Source organism: Notechis scutatus, chromosome 6 (genome assembly GCF_049901735.1).
Source record: "Notechis scutatus isolate UNSWTSFEM ecotype Mainland chromosome 6, rNotScu1.2, whole genome shotgun sequence".
Classification (NCBI taxonomy): domain Eukaryota; kingdom Metazoa; phylum Chordata; class Lepidosauria; order Squamata; family Elapidae; genus Notechis; species Notechis scutatus.
The window spans coordinates 28202593-28229385 of NC_142014.1; the positions used below are offsets into that span (position 1 = coordinate 28202593).

General features: G+C 42.7%; 2 protein-coding genes across 3 annotated transcripts in view; one reads left to right on the forward strand and one right to left on the reverse strand.

Moving 5' to 3' along the window:
* Positions 1-26793, reverse strand: part of COG5 (component of oligomeric golgi complex 5) — a 132334-nt gene that overhangs the window by 90153 nt on the left and 15388 nt on the right. For both annotated transcript variants that reach the window (XM_087967795.1, XM_087967794.1), the window contains exon 7: positions 1617-1747. In XM_087967795.1, coding sequence (XP_087823921.1) covers positions 1617-1747 — 131 coding nt within the window. The remainder of the gene's footprint in view (positions 1-1616; positions 1748-26793) is intronic.
* Positions 17627-23742, forward strand: GPR22 (G protein-coupled receptor 22). Its single transcript, XM_026677184.2, has 2 exons — positions 17627-18325; positions 21310-23742. Exon 2 carries the CDS (start codon positions 21334-21336, stop codon positions 22630-22632), a length of 1299 nt encoding a protein of 432 aa, XP_026532969.1. The 5' UTR covers positions 17627-18325; positions 21310-21333; the 3' UTR covers positions 22633-23742.

Genomic DNA, 26793 nt, shown 5'->3' on the forward strand with positions numbered 1-26793 from the left:
TGACCTGATACATAGATAAGAGATATTTCTTACGCCACTCACAGCTGTAGGCAATTGGAGAGGCTTGCAAAAGCAACCAGGATGATTAGGGGATTGGAGGCTAAAACATACAAAGAACGGTTGCAGGAACTGGGTATGGCTATAGTGAAGAGAAGGACCAGGGGAGACAGGATAGCAGTCTTCCAATATTTGAGGGGCTGCCACAGAGAGGAGGGGTCAAGCTGTTTTCCAAACCACCCAAAGGCCAGACAAGGAATAATGGATGGAAACTGAACAAGGAGAGATTCTACCTAGAAATAAGGAGAAACTTTCTGACAGTGAGAACAATCAAGAAGTTCTCCAGAAGTTGTGGGTGCTCCATGACTGGAGACTGGATAGCCATTTGTCCAGAATAGTATAGGGTCTCCCCTGGTTGGGGTTGGACTACAAGACCTCTAAGGTCCCTTCCAAAAGTCTCTGTAATATCTGTATGCTCGGTAAACGAATAAATATTTAAATAATTCACATCAAGCGGGAAAGAAGCATTATTTGACATTTCATTTCCACCATTGTCTGGCTCCCTCTCGCAGTCCCAAACAGTGTGCATATTTTTCAGGGCTGTAGCGAGGAGCAGATTTATCTCCCAAGTGATGTACTGCAAAAAATTCATCAACGCATCTGAGAAGCAAACCCTTCATCCTGGCACTTTTTTCTTCCAGATACAATTAAGCATTAATGAAGCTCTTCCAATGAATCCTTTGGTGGACTGAAAGCAAATCATGCATGACGGGCAAGAAATGCTAATAATTCTTTGATTGTTTTGAGGGGCAGGCTAATAGGATAGCCAATTGTTCTAATGGTCCGCCATTAACTTTGGGGGGGGATTCTGCTCATCGGTTGCCCTCAACAGCTAATAGAGTGTGAAAAACCTGTGGAACAAGGTCTCTCGCGCACAGTACAAGAAAAGGATGTGGATATTTACGCATTCTGTAGTCAAAAAGTTAGCTAATTGTGGAGGAGGGATAAGTAAAGGTAAAGGTTCCCCTTGCACATATGTGCTAGTCGTTCCTGGCTTTAGGGGGCGCTGCTCATCTCCGTTTCAAAGCCAAAGAGCCAGCGCTGTCCGAAGACATCTCCATGGTCATGTGGCCTGCATGATTCAACCCCGAAGGTACATGGAAGGCTGTTACCTTCCCACCAAAGGTGGTCCCTATTTTTCCACTTGCATTTTTTACGTACTTTCGTAAAATAGAATAGAATAGAACAGAACAGAACAGAGGCTTCTCTCAAGCCTCTGGGAGGGCGAAAATGGTCTTCCCTAGGCTATGGAGATCCTCCAGAAGCCAGAAACAGGCCCGTTTCCAGACTTCTGGAACTTCCGTAGGGGCTGTTTTTTGGCCTCCCAGAGCTTCCGCGCGGGCCCTGCACTTACCTGCATCCAAAACAGGCTGTGTGGAGACTTCTGGGAGGGGCGTGGTGGGCGGGGCAGCCGACCGTTTCAGCAACTGGTTGGGCGAACCAGGTGTAAATTTAACATCCGGTTCGCCCGAACCGTCCCAAACCAGCTGAATCCCCATCCTGGATTATACTGACTCTTTTTATCTTTCTTAAGGAAGGAAATAAAAAAACCTTTTTACCTGGGTTTCTATTCCTTGTTCGAGCAACCTTTTGGCCTGGTTTTCTACTTCGAGTCGAGCTCTTGCAATAAAAAGCAGTTCGTTTTCAATTACCTCAATTCCAGAAAGGTCTATTCCTTGAGAAAGGTAATCTATAAAAAGAATACAATACGGATAATTACCCCCAATTCTAAAAATAACAGTGAAACAAATCCAACTTTCTAGGTGCACTGTAATGTCACAATTTCATGTACGCAGGCATGGGTTACACCTTGAGTTATCCTAGAAGGGACGAGAAGTATTATTAATCAATACTAAAATACCCCACACCAAATTTAATTGCTCTCATTATTTTTAAATCTTTCCACTCTGGAAACAGAAAGGTAAGAAATACACTACGGGTTAAATTTATTTCGTTGAGCTACCACCATGAATAAATAAATGAAACCCCCTTCGTCACATAATCAAAATTCAGCCACTTGGCAACTAACTCAGAGTTATGACGGTTGCAGTGCCCCGGGGTCATGTGAATCCCCTCTTGTGACCTTCTGACAAGCAAAATCAATGGGGAAGCCAGATTCACTTAACAATCATGTTCCTAACAATTGCAGCGACAATTGTTGCTTAACAGATTGTGGCAAGGTAGGTTACAAAATTCACTTAACAAATGTCTCCCTTAGCAACACACATTTTGTCGTTGTAGGACAAGGACTACCAAGGACTGCCACTTCATAGGTTGTCCGTTTCATAGTACTGACTGCAATTAAACAATCAAACGAATGAATGAATAATAGAATAGAATAATAATAGAATAGAATAATAACAGAGCAGAGTAGAATAGAATAATGATAGAGTAGAGAGAGTAGAGTAGAGTACAGTGGCATAGGAATAGGAATAGGATGGATGGATAGATAGAATGGAATAGAAAATACGATATGATGATAGGATAGGATAGGATAGGATAGGATAGAATTCTTTATTGGCCAAGTGTGATTGGACACACAAGGAATTTGTCTTGGTGCAAATGCTCTCAGTGTACATAAAAAGAAAAGATACATTCATCAAGAATCATAAAGTACAACACTTAATGATAGTCATAGGATACAATAAGCAATCAAATCATACTAGGAAACAGTAAAAATCGTTGGAATACAAGTGACAAAGTTACAGCCATACAGTCACAAGTGGGAGGGGATGGGTGATAGGAACAATGAGAAGATTAATAGTAATAGTAATGCAGACTTTGTAAATAGTTGGACAGTGTTGAGGGAATTATTTGTTTAGCAGAGGGATGGCATTCAGGGAAAATCTGTCCTTGTGTCTAGTTGTTCTGGTGTGCAGGGCTCTATAGTGTCGCTTTGAGGGTAGGAGTTCAAACAGTTTATGTCCAGGATGTGAGGAGTCTGTAGATATTTTCACAGCCCTCTTTTTGACTCAGGGTGCGGTATAAAGGTCCTTGATGGAAGGCAGGTTGGTAGTAATTGTTTTTCTGCAGTCCTTATTACTCTCTGGAGTCTGTGTCTGTCCTGTTGGGTTGCAGAACCAAACCAGACCGTTATAGAGGTGCAGATGACAGACTCAATCATTCCTCTGTAGAACTGGATCAGCAGCTCCTTGGGCAGTTAATAACAATTGATTTTATTGAAGAACAGATCTATGATAAAAAAAAATTCTCCCCTTCTCTTTATAGATAGTTCAACTAATTTCACCGTTTTCCTAAATTAGCTAGTTCTGTCTCTAAAAGATGCAGCCTCACACTGGGCCTGCGTTTCTTTATGTACAAGATTTCTCATCCACTCTTTCAATCATTCTTCAACATAAACAACAACTTATAAAGCAACGGGCAGAAATGAACATCAATCATTGTGACACTTGATCTGTGCATCAATTGTAAAAGTCATGGTCCAATTCAGTTGCGTGCTGCATCTTCGAATCTGTTTTTACATTATTTCTTTTTTTGTATTTTGTCTGAAGATGGTGCCTAGGTATATTTTAAGGAATAAGTACGATTTCGGGTCAAGGTGAATGCTAAAGTCACTGAAGCATGCCCGAGCAACCGCAATGCCAGATTTGGAAGACATATTTTACACGCACCAGATGTCAGTCTCGAATCCCTCATCGGAGGCACCGAAGCAGAGACGGGTTTAATTTAAAGTAGTTTCACTTAAGTCCATTTGAATCTTTGCTGTCAACTCCTGCCTCTTCGTTTGACTTCTGCTTGTAGCTACAATCCATCAAGCAGCAATTTTATGCCAGGCAGGAGTTAGCATTTTGGGGAATATACGAACGCTTCTGAAGGATTAAAATAAAATAAAATTTAAAAAACAAGGGGAAAAAGCTGCAAAACAGAAATTTTAAGAAACCTTTCTTGAATGCTGTCATTTCACGCCCCACCTAAAACACCCCTCCGGATGATCTCTACTGCCTCCTACCCCTTCTGTGTTCCCACTCCAATCTCTCAAGAGGATTTAAAAAGAACGGCAAACAAAGCAGCTCAACCAAAGCTTTTTATCCCAGACTGCAGGTGGCAAGGGCGATATTATCTGGAACTTAACAAAGCTCCTTGCAGAGCAGAAATGTTGGAGAAGCTTCACTAACGGAAGCAATTGTTCTGTTGCCATTGACAGAAATGCTGAAGTGGAGCCAGGAAATACATCTACAAATATAGGAGGCTGCTGTCAACTATCCATAAAGCTAGAAGCAGAAAATACAAAACCTACTTGTACTACAGAATAGGACAGGACAGGAAATTGGATGGGGTGGAGTGGGGTGGGGTGGGGTGGAAGAATAAAGTAGAGTAGAGTAGAGTAGAGTAGAGTAGAGTAGAGCAGAATGCAGGGCAGGGCAGAATAGAATAAGAATAAGAATAGAATAGAATAAAATAATAGAATAGAGTAGAATAGAATAGAATAGAATAGAATAGAATAGAATAGAATAGAATAGAATAGAATAATAGTAGAGAGAGTAGAATAGAATAGAATAGAATAGGAATAGGATGGATGGATGGATGGAATGTAATGGAAAATACAATAGGATAGGATAGGATAGAATAGAATTCTTTATTGGCCAAGTGTGATTGGACACACAAGGAATTTGTCTTGGTATAAATGCTCTCAGTGTACATAAAAGAAAAGATACATTCATCAAGAATCATAAGGTACAACACTTAATGATAGTCATAGGGTACAAATAAGCAATCAAATCATACTAGGAAACTATCAATATAAATCGCAAGGATACAAGCAACAAAGTCACAGTCTTTGTAAGAGAGGAGAAGAGAAGGGGAGGGGAGGGGAGGAGAGAAGAGGAGAGAAGGAGGAAGGGAAAGGAAGGGAAGAGAAGAGAGAATTCTTTATTGGCCAAGTATGATTGGACACACAAGGAATCTGTCTCTTACTGTTGTAAGTGGAGGACTACCTGTTATGGATGAGCAAGCCCATCTTACTTTGATGGGACTGACAGTCCCAATCCATCTGGTCCTCAGATGGAAATTAATTCAGAGATCTATTTCTGATCATGGTTCGGTCAATCCCAGATTTTAATTTTTGCCTCTTCCTCTTCACAATCTCCTGAGGAAAGGCAATTCTTTGTTGTTGTCGTTGTTGAGGAAAAAGGAGCAGCTTTGCGTTTTCAGAGTTACCTGTTGGCATTTTGGTTCCTTCACTGAGCAGCTGGTGCTTTTTTTAAAAAAAATATTCATTTGATTTCATTTTGAACTGAGCAAAGCATGACAAGAATAACTCGAGAGCTCCTTTGGCTACTTCAGCTCGTTCCGAGCTTTGAAGCTAGTCAGACACAAGCTTCAGAGGTAAAGGACACCTGTGTGCATTATTTTATCATGACCTGGTGCTTTTTCATAATCTCTATGTATCGTCTTTTTCCCTTTTCTTTTAGATCTTCACTAAGCTTTCTTTTCTTTTGGTAGCCTCTTCGGTTTCTTCTTGTCATCTATGTTTCCTCCTGCATAGAATTGTTTGCAATTATGATGTGCCTTTCTTTAGCAAACCTATCTTCCTTGATCTTCTTTTCCTGGTAGTTTCTTTCATCACACAACCTTACTTATAATTCGCCTAAATTGACCAGTATCTAGGTCCCCGTCGTCACCCCCCCGCAAAGCTTAAGATACACGTTTGACATTACTCTGTTTTAGTGGTTGTTTCTATTTGATCGTGGCTATGTATTTGGTGATAGTTTCTGGCTATCTCTTTTCAGTCTATCTTTTTTCCATCCATCCATCCATCTCTATCTATCCATCCATCTATCTATCCACCTGTCCATCCACCTGTCCACCTATCCATTTGTCCATCCATCCATCCACCTATCTATCCACCTGTCCATCCACCTGTCCACCTATCCATTTGTCCATCCATCCATCCACCTGTCCATCTATCCACCTGTCCATCCACCTGTCCACCTATCCATTTGTCCAACATTCCATCCATCCATCCACCTGTCCATCCATCCACCTATCCATTTGTCCATCCACCCACCCACCCATCTATCCACCTGATCATCAACCTGTCCACCTATCCATTTGTCCATCCATCCATCCATCCACCCATCCATCAATCCACCTGATCATCCACCTATCCATTTGTCCATCCATCCATCCATCCATCCATCCATCCATCCATCCATCCATCCACCCACCCACCCATCCATCCATCCATCCACCTCAGGATCCAATGTAGCACACATTGGCTCCATATTCCTGAAACCCCCATATTGTTCCAGCAGATTGCAATTAACCTCACATAATCCAACTAGACCGAGCCATTTTATACGTACGCCTAGGATATCCTGCTTTTTTTAATAATAAATTTTATTGAATGTGCATTGATGTCACAACAAAAACTATGCTTCAAAATATAAGGAAAGCCTCACCAACTTCCCTCCAACGTAAGAAAAAGATGCCTGGTCATTCTCATTCTTAGTTTAACATTAAGCCAAATCAACATCAGCTCAAATCATATCCTGGAACATTAGCAATGCACAATGGTTGCATTTCACAGTATGGGTAGAATATGTTTTTTAAAAATCATTTTTATGATGCATTTTTAAGTATTGATAACATTACCACTTTAAATATAACGTCCTAAAAAGAAAAAAAAAAGACCATAGAAATGAAAAACCTTTATGAAATTCTGAATACATCTTGAAAAAGGCAAATTGCATTAAGGAACAATGTGCTAAGAGACTGGTTGCTAACACACTGCCAACAGAAATTCAATCTGAGCAGTGGCACAGCTGTTTATTCCTTGCAAGGGCTTTATTCTGTTTTTACTGGGGCATTTTTGTCTATTACTCCTGCTCTCTTTCTAAATTAGCATTCTTCAATTTTTCATGATGTTGATGTTGATATTGTTGTTGTTGTTGTAGTTGTTGTTAGCAGTGAAAAAAGTGACTTATTGTCATTTTTCACACATGATCAATGGTGGGATGCTGCCGGTGTAACGATCGGTTCACCTGAACTGGTCTGAACCAGGAAAATCCCACTCCTGCTTATGAACGTTGCAGCATCTCCATAGTCATCTGATCAAAATTCAGATACTTGGCAACTGACTCACAGTTATGATGGCTACAGTGTCTCAGGGTCAAGCAATACACTTTTGCAACCTTCTGTGATGACCCAAAGGGGCGTGGTACAAAGACAACACAGTCAGATAAGCAGTAAGAGTCCCTTTATTATCTTCAACTTTGCCCCCCAGTGTTACCTTCGGGCTGGAGAAAAACTCTCCCAAGAACAGCCTTTGACTGCAGAGAATGAAGTCCAAAACATGGTCAACACAAACTGTAACTTAAAATCCAAACAAACCAAACTGAAGTAATTAGCTTCACAGGGCAGAAGAAGGAATTTCAAACTTGAAAGCACAGCAAAACTCACACAGTTGGGAAGACGCCAGGAACACAGATAAGCGAGAAGGAATTTCAAACTTGAAAGCACAGCAAAACTCACACAGTTGGGAAGACGCCAGGAACACAGATAAGCCACGATGATACAAGATAAAGTTATGTTTGCTCCCAGCAGCTTGCCTTTTTTATACACTGTTCCCAGCTGCAGTTAATGAAGGGAATCAAGGCCCTTTCCTCCCCCGTAAGCCACGCAACCTACCTTGCTCCCTTCTCTGTTCCTCCCTGCATGCCCTAGGATGAAGGGGTGGGTGGGCCTGGGTCTTCCTCTGAACTCCATCTCCCTTATTCTACTTCTCTCCTACTCTGCCCAGCCAAACTTTGCCCTTCCCCACTTTCCTCCACAGCCAACAGAGCCACACTCACTCTCACTCCCTGTCGGCTGTTTGTCTTCCTCCTCCAAGTCAGATTCCGACAGGGGCATGACACCTTCTGATAAGCAAAGTCAATGGAGAAGCCAGATTCACTTAATGACGGGGTTACTAACCTCACAACTGCAATGATTTGCTTAAGACCTGGAGCAAGAAAGGTCATAAAATGGAGGGAAACTCAGTGTTTTCCTTAGCAACCTAAATTTGGGGCTCAATGTGGCCGAACTTGAGGACTACTTGTATATTGTTGCATTAAGGGAAGGACCGGGCAGGAAATATTTTTAATACTCAAACGTTAAATGTTTTGGTAACCCTTTTGCAACCTTCTGACAAGCAAAAGTCAATCAGGAAGCCGGATTCACTTAATAACCGTATTGCTAACTTAACAGCTGCAGAGTGAATCACTTGACAACTGTCTTGTTTACCAGCATAAATGTTGAGCTCAAATGATGGTCATAAGACGAGGCCTACCTGCATTTCTCCCCAACTGATTTGAAATAGAAGAATAGAATCTTCTTTCCAAGGTTTGCAGACTTCAAGGACAAAACCCACCAGTAAAAATTGCCCATCTGTGTGTAGAAATCTACCATCATTAAGTGAATCTAATTATATGGTTGTCAGAATCACCCTATCTGCCAATTCCTCTTCTGTGTCCATTTTTAGATCTGGCAATTCTGCTGGCCCAGAGCTCTCGACAAAAGCTATTTGTGTTGCATTGGGAAATATTCCTCTGAACTTCCAGTTCTGCAAAAACCCAGAGAAGGGCTGTTGCTTTTCATTAGCCATTTTCTAAGAATAAAGGTAATTAAGAAAAGTAATACCCAGGTATTGGTAACTATTTTATTTTTCAGTTAGCCTTTCCTAGGATATGTGCTACATGGATCTTACAAACAATTTCTCATTAGTTTGCTTTAAAACCTGTAGGTGCAATAAGGAAGGGACAGGTTATTTAATCTCTCCTATCAGTCTTGGAGTCTTAGTGGACAACCAGCTAAATAGGAGCCAGCCGTGTGCAGCAGCAGCCAAAAAAGCCAATGCAATCCTAAATTGCATTAACAGAGGGATACAATCAAGATCAAGTGAGATATTAATACCACTCCATAAAGCCTTAGTAAGACCCCACCTAGAGTACTGCATACAGTTTTGGTCATCACATTATAAAAAAGATGTTGAGACTCTAGAAAGTGTGCAGAGAAGAGCAACCAGGATGATTAGGGAACTGGAGACTAAAACATATGAAGAACAGTTGCAGAAACTGGGCCTGGCTAGTCTAGGAAAGAGAAGGACCAGGGGAGACAGGAGAGCAGCCTTCCAATATCTGAGGGGCTGCCACAGAGAGGAGGGGGTCAAGCTATTTTCCAAAGCACCCGAAGGCCAGACAAGGAATAATGGATGGAAACTGAACAAGGAGAGATTCAACCTGGAAATAAGGAGAAACTTTCTAACAGTGAACAATCAACCAATGGAACAGCTTGCCCTCGGAAGTTGTGGGAGTGTCAACACTTGAGACTTTCAAGAAGAGACTGGACTGCCATTTGTCAGAAATGGTGTAGGGTCTCCTGCTTGGGCAGGGGGTTGGACTAGGTGACCTACAAGGTCCCTTCCAGCTCTGATTATGTTATCTGTCTTATCATCCTACCACACATAACGCTTCCACTTCACTTTCTCCTCTCTGGCTAAACAAACTGTGTTGCTGAATTTAGCATTAAGGCTTTAGAAACATTTATAAACATAACAATTTGGTAACTGTCCTCTGTCATGTTTAACTTGGTAAAATGATGCTGGTGGGGTGGAGGGATTTAAGGAGGTTGCCTCTAGTTCAACTTCTGCTTCAAATTTAAATTTAAACAGAACTACGCGGGCAAAACGTAGGGAGTGCTCCATCAACCAAAGATGGGCTAGCCACAGGTTACCTAGAAGCAACATCGTCATTCCGTATGTTGCAGGAATATCGGAAAAGCTCAGGATACATACGGGCACACTTCAAACCCAAGAACACATAAGGCAAGAGTTTGTCCACACCAATGATAAAATACCCAGACACAAACTGAGCAATGTGGTGTATGCAGTACAATGCGGCGAGCCATGTGCAGATCTGTACATTGCGGAAACAAAACATCCACTTCACAAATGCATGGCACAACATAGGAGAACAAACCCACCAGGAGTAGATTCTGCATTTAAAAGACAAAGGCCACTCTTTTGAAGACAGCAAAGTCTGTAAATTGGGGCAAAATTCACTGTCTCACTTAGCAACAGGAATTTGGGGACTCATTTGTGGTCGTAAGGCAAGGATTACCTGCACTAGATTTCTTACTTCACAAACCTACTGACCAGTGATGGGATTCAAATAATTTAACAACCGGTTCACAATTAAACCCCCTCCCCCGGCTATCAAAGTGGATCCTGGGCTCTGCGCTGCCATGGAGAAATGGGATACGGAGTGGCCGGCACAAGGGAAGAAGCAGCAGGGAGAAGAAAGAGGGAAAGCAGCCTTCTCCTTCCCTCACGCTGGCCGCTCCGTTGCCCATTTCTCCATGACAGCGCAGCACAGCGCCCAGGATCCACTTTGATAGTGGGTGGGGAATGGGGTGGGATAATTTAACAACCAGTTCTCTCAAACCTGTGCAAACCGGCTGAATCCCACCACTGGGATTTACTGACCCAAAATTCATCCAGAAACATGGGTGTCTGTAAAGTTCACCTAACCAGCAAAGTTCTCTATGATATGGGGGAATAATTATATTCAACATTTTCCTTTCTTTGCCAGTTGGTAGATTTTGTTAACGCCATAATTCCATCCTGATTTATGAGGTAAAAAGAAATGAGGGGGGAAAAAGGCCCAAATTGTGTTCACGATGGACTCGTGTTGTCCTATCTAATTTTACTAACTGTTGCAAAAGTCAGCCAGCTGTCAAGCAGCCCAAATATAAATATTTCCTCTTTGTGTATGAAATGGATATCATCTTGATTTATAAAAGCACTCTGGGATGTTTTTTGACGCTTAATGAAGAGTCAATTCAGTTGATATAGGCCAACATAAAGGAACATAACCCAGTTCCCAAAATAGCTCATATAAGGAAATAAAATAGACATGGGGGGAAAAAGTAATATAACGAGACCAAGTTCTAGGTAGGACATTATTTAAAGGGATTAAAGATGAAGACTGTCAAAAGTAAAAAAAAAAAAAGGAATATACGGTTGGTTGTTTTATGATCAAGATTAAAATCAATATGTTGTTATCTCTTAATGGACTTTTACTGACATTAAAATTGAAACAACAAGGCTTCAAAGATTAGTTTATATATAAGAGATGGATATATGGAAAAGAGATCATTTGTGAGGGAGATGTTACTATCACTGTTTATACTTGTAAACAATACTTGTAATGAAGAAGGAAGTATTCTATTTCTATTTTGTTGTTGTTGTTGGTTGAGGTAATCCTTGACTGAAAACCACAATGGAGCCCAGAATTTATGTCACTAAGTCAGAAATGGGTGACGTCATTTTTGTCCCGTTTCACGATTTTTCTTCCCAACTTTGTTAAGTGAATCATTGCCGTTGTTAAATTAGTCCCATGGTTGTTAAGCGAATCTGGTTTCCTGCTGACTTCGCTTGTCAGAAAGTCATAAAAGGGGATCGCATGACCCCCTCCCCCGAATGCTGCAACCATCATAAAATATGAGCCAGTTGTCAAATGTAAATCAAGTGACCATGGGGATAGTGCAATGGTCGTAAGTGTGAAAAAGGGTCACAAGTCACTTTTTTCCAGTGCCTTTTGTGACTTCGGTCGGTCTGCAAACTGTTGTAAGTTGAGGTCTACCTGTATTTCCATTCTTCTGACCTCTCAGGAGGAAATGACAGGCCTACTACCTACCTATAGGGTGAGTAGACTTCTGTCACAAAAAGATGGTTGTAGAAGCAGGGGTGGGCTTCAAAAATTTTAGCACAGGGTTCTCTGGCCGGTTGGTGGGTGGGCGTGGCCATGGTGGGCATGGCCTAGTTGGCCTCCTGCACCACCAGGGGGCGGCATTTTTGCCCTCCCCGGGCTCCTGGGGCTTTCCTCAAGCATCCAGGAGGGCGAAAACAGCCTCCTCCGGTTCCGGAGGCTCTCTGGAAGCCGGAAACGGGCCCATTTCTGGTCTTCCTGAACTTCTAGGAGGCCTGTTTTTTGCCCTCCCCGAGCCTCCACGCGCCCCCTGCTTTTACCTGCATCGAAAACGGGCGGAGGGGAGGGGACGGGTGGGCGGGGTCAACCAGGAGTGGGATTTGGGGGTTCTCCAAACTGCACAGAATCTTAGCTAGGGGCTCTCCCGAGCCCTCCCAGCAGCCCACCCCTGTGTATAAGTAACACGGAGATGAGCCAGGAAAAAAAGGCTGCGATAGCTAGCGAGCAACCGGTTGAATTGCACCCAGATTCCTTACAAGTAACCAAAGCAACTCTTGCGAAAAATATTTTTTTTCTTGTTTTGCTAGCAAGTTCTGGCTTTAATTCAGAGACGACACTTCCTGACATCTGTATGGGAATAACATGTCCACCTCCATCCAGCCGCCCAGTTAAAAAAAAAATCCCATTGGGTGTTTCTGCTTTGCTAATGGGCTCATTACAGTGCAGGGAAGGGGGAGAGAGAACGATTAACAAGGCATAATTTTAGATTAATGGATTCTTCAACAGGCAATTGCCCAAAATATTATTCATCATCGCCGAGATCTAACGGCTGCATCCTGATTCAGCCCAGACCTTAAATGCACATTCCCACCTTCTTGCTTTATTGATAATTAGGAACTCTGCGAACTGACGCCTCCCTGGCTGGGTGAGCAAGACAGCTTGTGGCCAAAAGAAAAAAAATCTCAAACTGGGGACAATAAACAGCCACACCAGCTCTGCAGCCCTGAAAAAGAAATCCAGAAGGCGCCTCACCCTGGGTAAATGAAGAAAATACAGGGTAGCCCTCAGCTTACAACCACAATGGCGCTCAACATTTCTGTCACTAAGCAAGACAATGGTTCGGTGAGTTTTGTCCCATCATGTGACCTTTTTTTTACCAGGCTCACCACATGTTAGTCAGCAGGGTGGTGAAATCAAAATCTGGCTTCCCCCAATTGACTTCAATTCTGTTGCAAACACCACCACCGTCATAAATAGGAGTCAGCGGCCAAGCGGCTGAAGTTTGATCATGTGACTGTGGGTCTCATCAACTCTTAGCAAGTCTGGTAAATGCTAGAACGGATGAAATGAAAAAAGACCAAACAGGCTTCCAGCAGTATCTTTACTCCGTGCTACAATACCAGTGTCATGCCCCAGTTGGAATCTGATTCTGAGGGAGAGGTGAAACAGCTGACAAGGAGTGGGAATGTGGCTCCGGTGTCAGTGGAGGAAACTGGGGAAGGGCACAGGCCAGCTGGGCATTCAGAGAAAGACCCAGGCCCATCCCCTCTTCATTCTAGGGCACGCAGGGAGGACCGGATAAGGGAGCAATGTGGTTTACGGGGGAGGAAAGGGCCCTGATCCCCTTCATTGGCTGCAGCCGGGAAGACTGTTTAAAAGGGCAAACTGCGCATGGCAAAGTTGCTGGAAGCAAAGCGTGAAATTATTCTGGTTGGTCAAGTCTTATCTGAGTTCCGGTGTCCTCCCAAGTGTGTGTATTTTGTTATCTTTTGACTTCTTCAATCCCTTATCCTGCCCTGTCTCGTTAATTGCTGCAGTGTGGTTTGTGTTGGTTTTTCTTTATAATTTATATGTACTTTGAGATTGGACAGAATTTCTTTCCTTTAAAAACTGTTCTTGGGAGAGTTTTTTCTCCAGCCAGATGATAATTGAACATTGGAGGCCAAGTTGGAGGAATTAAAGGGACTTTACCTATTTTTGTGACTTTGTTGATTTTGTGCCATGCCCCGGGTCATCACCCAAGTCCAAGAAGCAGTGATTCATTCAAAGTCAGCGCTAAAGCACGCATATTCCCGCTATACCTATATACTCTAAACCACCACCCCCCATTTCCCCTTAGCCGGTAACCACCATCCGGTAGCTAAAACGCCCCCCTCCATCGCTCCAAAGCCAGAACCGGCCCAGCGAGCATGCACAACTCATCCACGAGCATGCCTCATGTTCCGTAGCTCTCTATACGCAAAATGCCCAGCAAGCCATTCCCTCACAGTGCGTTCAGTGAGCTGCGTCCATGCGATCCATCCGTGCTGCCGTCCCCGGTCCTGGAAATGCAGGACGACTGCTGGCGGCTCGGTGAGAACCTCCGGACGCGGCAAAGACATCAGGAGTAAGGAGGGGGAGGTGCAACCCAGTTTTGTGTGGTGAGCTCCAGGCGTGACCTCAACAGTGGGGATGCTTCAATGGTCGTTAAGTGTGAAAAACGGCCATAAGTTACTTTTTTTCAGCCCCGTTGAAATGGTAAAGAAGTGGTTGTAAGTCAAGGACTACCTGCGTTTTGCCTTGATAAATGAGGAAAATAACTGAATGGCCACAAAAACAGAAGGAATGAGAATAAAGATATGGACAGAGGAGACTTTAAAAGAGAGAGAGAGAGAGAGAGAAAGAGAATCCAGGCATAAGAACATTATTCAATGGCTCCCGCCAAACATTCAGATGAAATTCAAGTTATTTCGCAGCGCAACCCAAAACTTTGTGGATCTCCCTGGCCCAGTAGAAGATGGGTTAATTAAAACAAGAAACTTTCTTTAGTGTAAATATAAGCATTCCGTACCAGCTTTAATTTGGCACACTTAATTATGTTAGAGCTGAAGAAGCTTCTTGGATGAGAAGTGAAACATCTTCAAAAGAAAAAAAAATCCAAGAAAGTTCAGTTGCCTCCTGAAAAAAAAACCAGCTTTGGGACAACTATGACCTGGATGGTTGAGAATCTCTACAGACTTTTAGCTATACAATATGAGATGAACATCCTTTGAATGGTATGAAGAGTAGGAATGGATTTCCAGAGAAAAGACTGAAGACTACACGAACAATTTGTACCACTCAGGTGACCCTGAGGACACAGACAAACCGCCAAGCGGCCTCAACAACCCTCTAAAAGGATGCAAAAACTGTCTGCAAGGAATATAAATCCTTCCATTCCCCCAGCATTCAGTCAGAACTGAAGAAGCTTCTTAGATGAGAAGTGAAACATCTTCAAAGAAAAACTAGAAAGTCCAATTGCCTCCTGAAAAAAAAAAGCACCTTTGGGACAACCACGACCTGGATTACCTCTACATACTTTAAGGAACCCGAAAGAAACCAAGGCTGGATGTCGTACAGCTGTTTGAATATAATATGCATCCACAGTGGTGCATGTTCCACCTATTCTCATCGCCGGCACAGGATCGCATCCAAAACCATGGGGCTTTTTAAACCCCATCTTTTTCAGTAGACTCTGGAGGCATCCTACGCCAATCATTGGTGTGTGTGGGGGGGGGCTTGGGAAGCCCTTGAAATGAGAATTTCTTTTCCCCCCCCTCCAAGACGGAGGAGAGATTAAAAACTCACTCCCATATTCAGCAGAGTTGGAAGCCCGACATCCCTGACCAATCGTGAGATAGTCAACGCGGCGCATCGCTCCGCAGTGAAGAGAAGGGAGAAAAGAAGGTGGCTTGTCATTCTACACAAGCTGCCCAAAGGAAGCCTTTCTCTCCCCCGAACCTCCTAGCCCCCCTCCAAAAAAAGCTTTAAGCAAAACAGCCTTCTTTTTTTCCCCTCCCGCAACGTTGCTGAACCTCTGGAAACCCGGGGATGTTAAATGACTTCCATTATGCATCGCCAGATGCTCATTGATTCTACTGGAGGAAACGGGAGACTGCAGCAGGCGTTACCAGCAGAGTGCACGAAGGAGACGCTGGAACAATAAAAGCCCAGGCCGGATATTTTTTTTGGGGGGGGAAAGAAGAAAAGATGCTTCTTGGCTTCCTTTCTCTTCCCTTGGACTCGGCTAACAAGTGAAAAAAGCCAAACACCAACACCCCCAACCCCCACCAGCATGAATCCCGCCGACCAGGAACTGCCCAACCATCTTCGGGAATTCGCTCAGCCCTCGCTGGAGGTAAGGTGCAACCCTTTATTAAAATTCAGAGCCTCGGCAGCATCAAAGGGAAGAGGGTTTGGGAAGATTTTTTTTTTTTAAAGATAAAATAACTTTCATTGTCTTTATTTTTATTTGTTTAACTGTGAGCACACTCGGCCCACATTAAAAATGAAATTCTGTTTGCTTGCTCTCAAGAGAAAAGTGCATATGTACCCAAAACACATACATAGCACACATATACACATATACATATGTAGAAATATATACCTGCAACACACACATACACATATACACAGATGTATGTATGCATGTATGTATCTGTCTATCTGTCTATCTATCTATCTATCTATCTATCTATCTATCTATCTATCTATCTATCTATCTATCTATCTATCTATCTATCTATCTATAGGATATCTATCTGCCTACCTACCTACCAGATCTACCAGATCTATCTATCTATCTATCTATCTATCTATCTATCTATCTATCTATCTATCTATCTAGTCTCTCTCTTTCTCTCTCTCTATAGGATATCTATCTACCTACCTACCTACCTACCTACCTATCGGATATCTATCCATCTATAGACTCTTTCTCTTTCTCTCTCTCTCTTGGATATCTATCTATCTATCTATCTATCTATCTATCTATCTATCTATCTATCTATCTATCTATCTATCTATCTCAAGTTCAGCTTAAAATTCTGCTTTGACTTCTCGGGCTTCTGTTTGATGGACGCCCGTAAGGTTGGCACGATTGTCAATTTTTCATGTTTCATTTGGAAAGGTAGAAAATATGCAAAGGGGTTTTTTTTGGGTGGAGGGGGAGAAATGCTCTTCGGAGAGTGTACAGTTGGTGCTCTAGCTGTTAGGGATTCCTTTGCATGGTTAAAAAAGGGGCTTCCATCAAATTACTGGACAGCCAGGCGTCTATTCCAACCATCCATGAAACAGCTTCTCCCTTTGTGGAAGACGGGTCGTAGGGGAAATGTTTTAATTGCTGGATAGGAAAAAATAAGCATCTTGTTTTTCTATTTTTAAATGCTTTGTGACCGAAGATATGTTTGGGGGGAAAAAAACACAGTAAGTAAAATGTTGGTAAAGCAACTGAATCTTTTACATTGCATTTCATAGCACCCCTTACAGCTGCCATCCTCTGCGTTCAATGCCATCTTTAAACACATCCAATTTAAAAGATCAAGCTGGGAGACCTGGGGGGGTGGGGGGGTGGAGAACAAGCCATATTTGGAAATGCTTTGATCTTCCTAAATGTTGCAAACTTCCCACTCCTAACCCCCCCCCCCCCCAAAAAAAAGGCACTGCGCATGGTTCACATGGTTTGGGAGTGACGGGAGAAAATAATTGTCATGGATCGCTTTCTCCGAATGAGACTTGAATGTCTTGTTTTTGATTTTTTAACCCTCCCTCCCTTCCAAGGTTTTCGTGATTTACTTGGGCTCGCTTAACGACGACATGAACAGTACGGCTCCCTAGGAATCTGGAGAGCGGGCGGGGGGGGTTGCAAGAGGGGCTTCTACGGCAGACTTCAAAAGAGGAATGGAGCGGAGAGCTAAGCTACGATCGGCACGCCGGTTAGTGCAACCGTATAGAGAAATGCCCGTCCAAATGGAAGTGTGAACACAACAATTTCTCACCAAGGTCCAATTGTGAATCCCATCCTACAAGTGGAATTACAACACAGCATCATGCCACCGGTGAACGAAGGGGCGGCCAAGCCTTTCTATTGCAAAAGGAAAAGCAACAAACTAGGAGCAATTCCAAACTGATTTCATATCTCAGCAACTAAAAGTTTTCGGAAACTATGTGTAGGATAAACCAGCCGACACGGTCCCTGGCTTTTCGGGCGAACGCAGAAGCTGTATTCATATTTACAGCATCGATTTCTTCTATAAAACCAGTCGCTGGGGCCTAATGAGCAGAAAGACTCACCAAGCCAATTTAAAAACTACCGTGGGAGGACCTCGGAATAAACCTTTGAAGCTGGTTAATTTACGTTTTGCACAACTTCAGGGATTTCTTTTTTTAAAAAAATAAAACACAGCGCCCACCCTCCCGAAGGATATGAATTGATGAACCATTGTCCAAGGTGCTGCTATCTCCGCTGGTATTTTGCAACAAAAACCCATGTGTCTGCACCACGATCGGTTGTGTCGAACTTTGCTGGGTCGTTGAAGTTTTTTGGGGGGAGGGGGTTGTCCAGGGTTAGTGGCGATGTCTCGGACAACGGCAGCTGGAAAATGCTGGAAATGAAGGAAAAGTAAAATATTCCTCCACCAGTCAGGCTGGTTTCGGCGTCGCCGTGCCAAACCGCCTGTCAAAAATCTGTCGACGACACCATGTACGAACTCACGACAAGCTGTTATTGTCAGCCGAAAGGCCCCTGAGGCGACTGAATTCAGGTAAGGTCAGGCGCTTCCTGCTAACGTTCTCGCCAAAGGACAGAGCGGAGCCAAGGAAATATTTATATTTCATTTTAATGACCTTGTTCTTGTCATCTTTCTCTGCTTTTGTTTAATTCACGCTCTGCCTGATACAAACTTGGTGTTTAATTTCCCGCCGAAAGGTTGGCTCGGGGGAGATTTTTCCATTTTTGTGGGGTTTCACTTTGCAACTCCTTGCAAGATTAAGCTGGGTTTACGGCTCAGCTTTATTTCCCCCCACCCTTACTACAGCTACTCCTCAACTTGACAACGTTCAAAACAACGTTGACAACGGCACTGGGGGAGAAAAGCGACGTATGACCCTTTTTCAGAGTTACGACACTGGGAACATCCTTGTGGTCACGGGATCAAAATTCGGACACTTGGCATCCAATTCATATTTATGATGGTTGCCGTGTCCTGAGGCCACATGATCCCTTTTTGCGAACTTCTGACTGAGCAAATTCAACGGGGAAGCCAGATTCACTTAACAACTGGGTTACTAATTTGTCCCCTGCCTTGATTCACTTAACAACTGATGTGAGAAAGGCTGTAAAATGGGGCAAAACTCACTTAGCAGATGTCTCACTCAGCAATGGAAATTTTGGGGTCGACTGTCGTCGTTAAACCGATGACCACCTGTGTCTTTCTCTCTCTTTCTCTCAGTTTCTTGTCATCGGGGCAAAAACAACACATTTTACGGTGCATTTAGTATGACTGTTGTTGTGACTAAGTCCCCGCTAAGTGGAGATAAGTCATGGTTATTCTGTTTATTTTTACACGCAAAGTTACAACGTAATAAATCCCTGTCTTTAAGAAATACCTCAGAGTATTACAATAATTCCAATGTATCATTCCTTCAGTTTAAGTTAATTGAGCAGACTACAGGTAATCCTTCACTTACGACCACAATTGAGTCCAACATTTCTGTTGTTAAGTGAGACATTAGCTAAGCGAGTATTTGCCCCAGTTTGCTACCTTTCTTGCCTCAGTTGTTAAGTGAATCTCCGAGGTTGTTAAGTGAGTCCCACAGTTGTTAAGTGAACCGGCCTCCCCATTGGCTTTGCTTGTCAGAAGGTCGTAAACTGGAGACACGGCAACCGTTGTAAATGTGAGTCACTTCTCAAGCATCTGAATTCTGATTACTTGATCGTAGGGATGCTGCAACAGTCATAAGTGTGGGGGGCAAAAGGTCCTAAGTCACCTTTCTCAGTGCCGTTGTAACTTTGAATGGTCACTAAATGAACCGCTGTAAGTCGAGAACCACCTGTACTAAGGTTAATTGCTTGAACAAGAACGGCCGAGCAAGCAAGTCAAATTTGCGTTTTGGAAACTTACACATACAGGTAGTCCTTGAGTTACAGCGGTTCACTTAGTGACTGTTCGAAATTACAACAGTACTGACCATTTTTCACACTTATGGCTGTTGCAGCATTCCCATGGTCACGTGATCAAAATTCGGAGGCTTGGCAACTGACTCGTATTTATGATGGCCGCAGTGTCCCTGGGGTCACGTGATCCCCTTTTGCAACCTTCTGACAAGCAACATCAATGGGGAAGCCAGATTCACTTAACAACTGAGGCGAGAAAGGTCGTAAAATGGGGGCAAACTTCACTTAACAAACATCTAGCTTAGCAGCATAAATTTTGGGCTCAAAATTTGTGGACGTAAGTCGAGGACTGCCTGTATTTTTTATTTATTTTTTGTAGAAGCCCCTTCTATTTCAGTGGGATCAAAATATAAAAAAGCATTAAAGGGCCCAATTTAATATGCTGAGCATATTAAAAAAGTTTACTGTCAGGCATCATACTGTTATAATAAAACTAGCTCCATACCCGTGCTTCGCTACGAAACTATATGGTCGGGCTTAGTTTTGGGGGAGGAAAATAAGAGGGGGGGTGGGGAATTCTGCCTCTGCCTACCAGCATCCATTGGTATTCATCTGGCTAGCATCCTGTCAGTGTGTGAGAAAGTTCAGGGCTGTTTGGAAACTGAAACAATATTTGCTGTGTGAGCAAGAAGGAGACAGCAAGGAGCTGGGCATGGCTTAGCTCAACTGTTCTGTACTAAAGCTGCTTGCTGCTGTGAAGAGGAACTGAAATTCCTCTCTTCTGTTTGTGTTTTGCATTTGGAACAGATTTCTTTTCAGGTGAGAGGGGGAGTAGAACTCCTTAGCATCAGGGCGTGTTAATAATAATAATATAGGAAATACTAAATGCTCTGATGGTCATTTCAAAAAATAATTTCTTAGTGAAAAATAATTTCTTCTTCTTCTCTCTTTCTTTCTTTCCACATATCCCCTTACCCCCCCATCTATCATCCATCTATCTACCTGCCTACCTACCCAGCCTACCTACCCAGCTACCTCCCTCCCTATCTATCCATCCACCTACCCGCTCATCTATCATCTGCCTGCCTGCCTGCCTGCCTGCCTGCCTGCCTATCTATCTATCTATCTATCTATCTATCTATCTATCCATCCATCCATCCATCCATTCATCCACCTATCAACCCATCCATCGTCTCTCTATTCATTCATCCATCCATCTACCTACCCACCCATCTATCATCTGTCTATCTGTCTGTCTGTCTTCTGCTTGTCTATCTATCTATCCATCCATCCATCTATCTATCTGCCCATCTATCATCTTTCTTTCCATCCATCCATTCATCCAGTTATCTAGCTATCATTTACCTACCGTCACTAAACATGGAATCAAAGCTAAGCAAACTTCTAATATGCACCACAAATGAGTTCCTTGTCCTTAAAAAAAAGGAGCATTTCTTTGGTACCACCTCTAATTTCTGAAACCAGATAGCAGTGTATATACATCTGCTGGTGAAAGTAAGGAAATTATTTTCTGCAGATAAGCGAAATTTAAAAAAGAGAGAGCGAAAGAGAGAGAGAGAGAGCGCCACCCCCCAAATCAATCCGCTTCCTAACTTCTCTCTCTTCTTTCAGAGTGAAAGAAACTTGGGCGAAAGGATGTGCGTCTCTTCCGTCCCACAAGCCAACATGCAGTCTGAATCTAACATTACTGTCCGTGATGCCATCAGTGACTCTGAGCCCAACATGTACCAGCCACTGTCTTACCCACTGAGTTTTCAAGTTTCCCTCACCGGATTCCTCACGTTAGAAATCGTCCTCGGTCTCGGCAGCAACCTCACCGTATTGGTACTTTACTGTATGAAATCCAATTTGATCAACTCGGTCAGTAATATTATTACGATGAACCTTCACGTTCTCGATGTCATCATTTGCCTGGGATGCATCCCTCTCACCATCGTCATCCTTCTGCTCCCACTGGAGAACAATTCCGCACTCATCTGCTGCTTCCACGAGGCGTGCGTGTCGTTCGCCAGCGTGTCCACCGCCATCAACGTCTTCGCCATCACTCTGGACCGCTACGACATCTCTGTGAAACCCGCCAACCGGATCTTGACGATGGGAAGGGCCGTGGTTCTCATGACGTCGATCTGGGTGGTCTCTTTTTTCTCCTTCTTGATCCCTTTCATCGAGGTCAACTTCTTCAGCACCCACAGCACCAACACTTGGGAAAACAAGACCTTGTTGTGCGTCAGCGCCAACGAGTACCACACTGAGCTGGGCATGTACTATCACCTGTTGGTGCAAATCCCCACCTTCTTCTTCACGGTCGTCGTGATGCTCATCACGTACAGCAAAATACTTCAGGCGCTCAACATCCGCATCGGCACCAGGTTCTCCACAGCGCAGAAGAAGAAAGCCAAAAAGAAGACCATTTCGTTGGCTACCCAACAGGAACCCACCGAAGCACCGCATGCCAGCGGAGGGAGAAATGTGGTTTTCGGCGTACGGACTTCCGTTTCAGTTATCATCGCTCTACGGCGGGCGGTGAAGAGACACCGGGAACGTCGGGAACGGCAGAAAAGAGTCTTCCGCATGTCGCTCTTAATCATTTCCACTTTTCTTCTCTGTTGGACACCAATCACTGTTTTAAACACAGTCATTTTGTGTTTGGGACCAAGTGACCTTTTGGTAAAGCTGAGGTTGTGCTTCCTGGTCATGGCCTATGGGACAACTATCTTTCACCCTCTCCTTTACGCCTTCACCAGACAGAAATTTCAAAAAGTTTTGAAAAGCAAAATGAAGAAACGGGTGGTTTCCATTGTGGAAGCGGATCCAATTCCCAACAGTGCTGTGATACACAACTCATGGATCGAGCCCAAGAGGAGCAAGGCCATCACTTTTGAAGACAACGAAGTGAGGCAAAAGTGTTTAGTACCTCAAGTTGTTACGGATTAGATTCCCGTATCTGCTGGATTATTTATGGGGGGGGGGGTGGGGGAGTCAAGAATAAACCATGACTGCCAAATACAGAGATTTTTTTTTAAAAAAGGGAGAGAAAATATAAGCCAGACTGTAATGGTTTGACAGGGGTGGGATTCAACCAGTGTGACAACTGGTTTGGTGAGCGCGCGCTTTGCACAGCGTTTGAAAACCGCCCATTTTTCAGCTCTAAAACTTACCTTCTGCTGCAGCCCCAGTGAGTAAAACAGCCGAGGCACGACAATGCACTGTGCCTCACGAATCAGCTGGGCTGCAAAACACGGAAATATAGGACAGACTAGGGCAGGGGCAGGTGGGTGGGGCCAACTAATCGCTGGAACTACTGGTTCACTCAAACCGGTCCAAACCGGCTGAATCCCACCCCTGGTTTTAGACAGACCAGAAAGGATGTATTTATTTCCTCATTATTTGAGACATGTATTGCATGGCGGTTTGTTAAGCGTAAAATCACGGTTACAATTTTGTCAATACTCTGTCCTCCAATATACCTTTAAGTAAATATTTTCTAACAAGAAAAGCCTTAAAATAGTGCTCACTTTTTTTTAAAAAAAAAGACGTCTCTTTTGCTGTAAATATGTAAAGCTTTGTTTTTAAAGTTTGGACTGGAGAAATAGTACACCTCAATCAGGCCTATTTGATGCCTTATTTTGGCACAGTATTCAGGTTTCTGACAATAAACTGAAAACATTTTTTTAATTATAATTATAATCTTAAGATTATAGCTATTTGCCCCAAATAACCACCAGCTTTGTCAGTTCAAGGTACTCTTATTATATCTGAGAGAGGTTTGGTTTTAAATAAGCAAAAGGCTACTGTACAATAAGAATTTTCTAAACTGTAATTATTTTTAATTCTTCCTAAATTTCTGTTTGGGTAAACAGGAATGAATTTGCATGTTTTAAAGGATTCTTCAATGTATATATATCAATGTTTCAGTCCAGAAATGTGGTTTTTATACACTGCTAAACTGCTCATTGCTATTTCTAAGCAAATTGGAGTTGATAAGCCAAAATGTTTTGCCAAATCAAAAACCTCAGTCCAAGACAACAAGAAATGCCAAGGTTGTTTGGCTACTCTTCCATGTTGATTGTATTTATTTGTATCCTGCCACTATTATTTTTTTTTACAAATAAGGTGGTGAACATATCCAATATACTTTCCTCCTCGTATTTTTCCCACAACAGCAACAACCCTGTGAGGTGAGTTGGGCTGAGAGAAAGTTACCGGGCTGGCTTACATGGCTAAGTTGAGACTAGAACTCACTGTCTCGTGGTGATTGATCCAAAGTCACCTGCTGACTTTTATGGCAAAGGAGAGACTAGAATTCACAATCTGGTGATTCGCCTAATGTCACCCACCTGGTTTTCATGGCTAAGGCAGGACTAGAACTCACTGACTCCTGGTGATTGGCCCAAAGTCACCCAGCTGCCTTTCATGGCGAAGGCAGGACTAGAACTCACCGACTCCTGGTGATTGGCCCAAGGTCACCCAGTAAGCTTTCATGCCAAAGGCGGGACTAGAACTCCCATCTTCCATTTTCCATCCTGGTGCCTTAACCACTGGACCAAACTGGCTCTTCTATATCTCTGTCCTTTCCCAAACCACTCCATGTTTTAAAGATGTCTTTTGTGTTCCACAATAACATTTATTCAGTTATTCTAATTTTTGCAATACCCGGCCTCGTTTCATGTCCATTCTAATATGCTGCAGGCTCAAACTATCCAGTGAGGATTATTTTGCACAGAACATTAGAAAACACCCATCAGCCTATCATCATCATTTTTTAATGACTCCATAATCCCTTGCGGGGTCTGGGCAACTGAATGGAGCTGAGTGTTTACTGGCCGGATGACCTTCCTGTTGCCAGTGTGGAGTTTTGTTCAGCAGATATATTCTCAGTGTGCCCCAAGAGAGAAATATCTGCCTTCATATAGGATCGAACTCAGCAGCCTCCTGATTGTGAGATGAAAGTTACACCTCTAGGCCACCGCGCCACTCAAAGCATCCATCAGCCTATCTAAACAATTAATCTGTACTGCAACAGTCCTTCATCCAATATAAACCAATTACATGTTCATCGGTCAAGAAAGCTGCCTCACCTTCACCAAGGAACAAAAATCAATTTTCTTTAAGGGAAGAAAAGAACCCACACAATATCCTACTCATCCGTATCTTACTCTTTTATACATCAATACAAATTATATCAAGATATAATTCTTACTCTTATGTCCTGAACAGGGTTAGCCTTTGAAAGGGTAGATGATTACAATATCTGTGTATAATCATCTTATGCTCCATCAGTGGAGGTTTTTAAGAAGAGACTGGACAACCAATTTGTCTGAAATGGAAGGATTTTCTGCCCTCCAAGGTCCCTTCCAACTCTGTTATTCTATTCTATTCTATTCTATTCTATTCTATTCTATTCTATTCTATTCTATTCTATTCTATTCCTTTCTTATTCTATTCTATTCTATTCTATTCTATTCCTTTCTTATTCTATTCTATTCTATTCTATTCTATTCTATTCTATTCTATTCTAATTCTATTCTATTCTATTCTATTCTATTCCAATTAAAATGTAGTAAATTATGGGCCCCCTTCCAACTCCGTTACTCTGTAAAAAAGAAGATAAATATTTGTTTCTCACAAGTGTTTTTAAACTATAATGCCACAAAATATATCTGTTCTCGGTAACGCGAGGGCTCCAGCATCTCAAATCTACAGCATAATCAATCCACAAGGAGTAAGCAAGAGCATCTAACATACCAGCTGGTGGTACGTGGTTAAGTAGGAAAAATCTGGCTGGAGGTGTGATTGGCAGATGATCAGAAATCAAAAAGTCCCAGTTGCTCTAAGACAAAGGCATGGGAACGAAAGGCTTACAAACATTTTTCATGATATGCTTTAGTGAGATACATGGCTATTTATGTTCTAGGCTGCCAAGTTGCCTTAGATACATAATTTAATCACTTGATTAAGCCGCAGCTTACAAGTCTTACTCTCAAACAGCCAGAGCCTTGTAGTTTTGAAAATCTGTTTGTTGGGTATCTGTGTTCTCAGCAATCCTCGACTTACAACAGTTCATTTAGTGACCATTCAAAGTTACAATGACATGGGGCAAAACTCACTTAACAATTGTCTTGCTTAGCAACAGAAATTCGGGGCTAACTTGTGGGTGCAAGTAGTAAGGACTACCTGTCCTATTTTCAGAGTTAATTCCTGAAAGGCCGGGAAGATTCCTATAACATAGGCAGAATACAATGAAGTAATAGCTTGAACTCTATATGGGTGGATCTAGTCACTTGCACTTGAATGGTAGTGTTACAAAAGCCCAATTTTCTAATTATTGTTTTTTTTTAAAAAACAAACATGAAATAGTACAAAGTTTACATTCGAAGAAAACAGTGATCATATTCCGCAGATGCTCCATTAGAAAACATTGAAGGCTATCAATTTCACTTCTGTGTTAATCTTTCCTAAGAAAAACTGCCAGGAATAAATTCAATGGCGCACCAATAGAAGCGGCTAACCAGTATCTGTGGGATATGGTTAAGAAAAATCCAGATGGCAGCCACAATACATGGCTCTGTCCATTGCACATACAAAGCAGGGCAATCATATCATTGCGGCTGCCATCATTTTTTCTTTCTTTCTTTCTCTCTTTTTCTTTCTCCTCCCTCCCTCCCTTCCTTCTCCCCCCTTTCTCTCTCTCTTTCTCCATTTGGATCAAAGAGAGATCCAACCATCAATTAAGCAGAAATTTCCAGACAGTGAGAACAATTAATTAATGGAACTGCTTGTTTCCAGAAGTTGTGGGTGCTCTAACACTGGAGGTTTTTTAGAAGAGATAGGACAATCCTTTGTCTGAAATGGTATTGGGTTTCCTGCCTGAGCAGGGAGCTGGACTTGAAGACCTCCAAGGTCCCTTCAAACTCTTCCATTCTACTCTACTCTACTCTCTATTCTATTCCCATTCTGTTCCTATTTCATTCCATTCCATTCCATCCCTATTCTATTCTATTCTATTCTATTCTTCCGATTCCTATTCCCATTCCCATTACATTACATATTTTCTTTTCTTTTTTTTTCTTTTCTTTTCTTTTCTATCCTATCCTA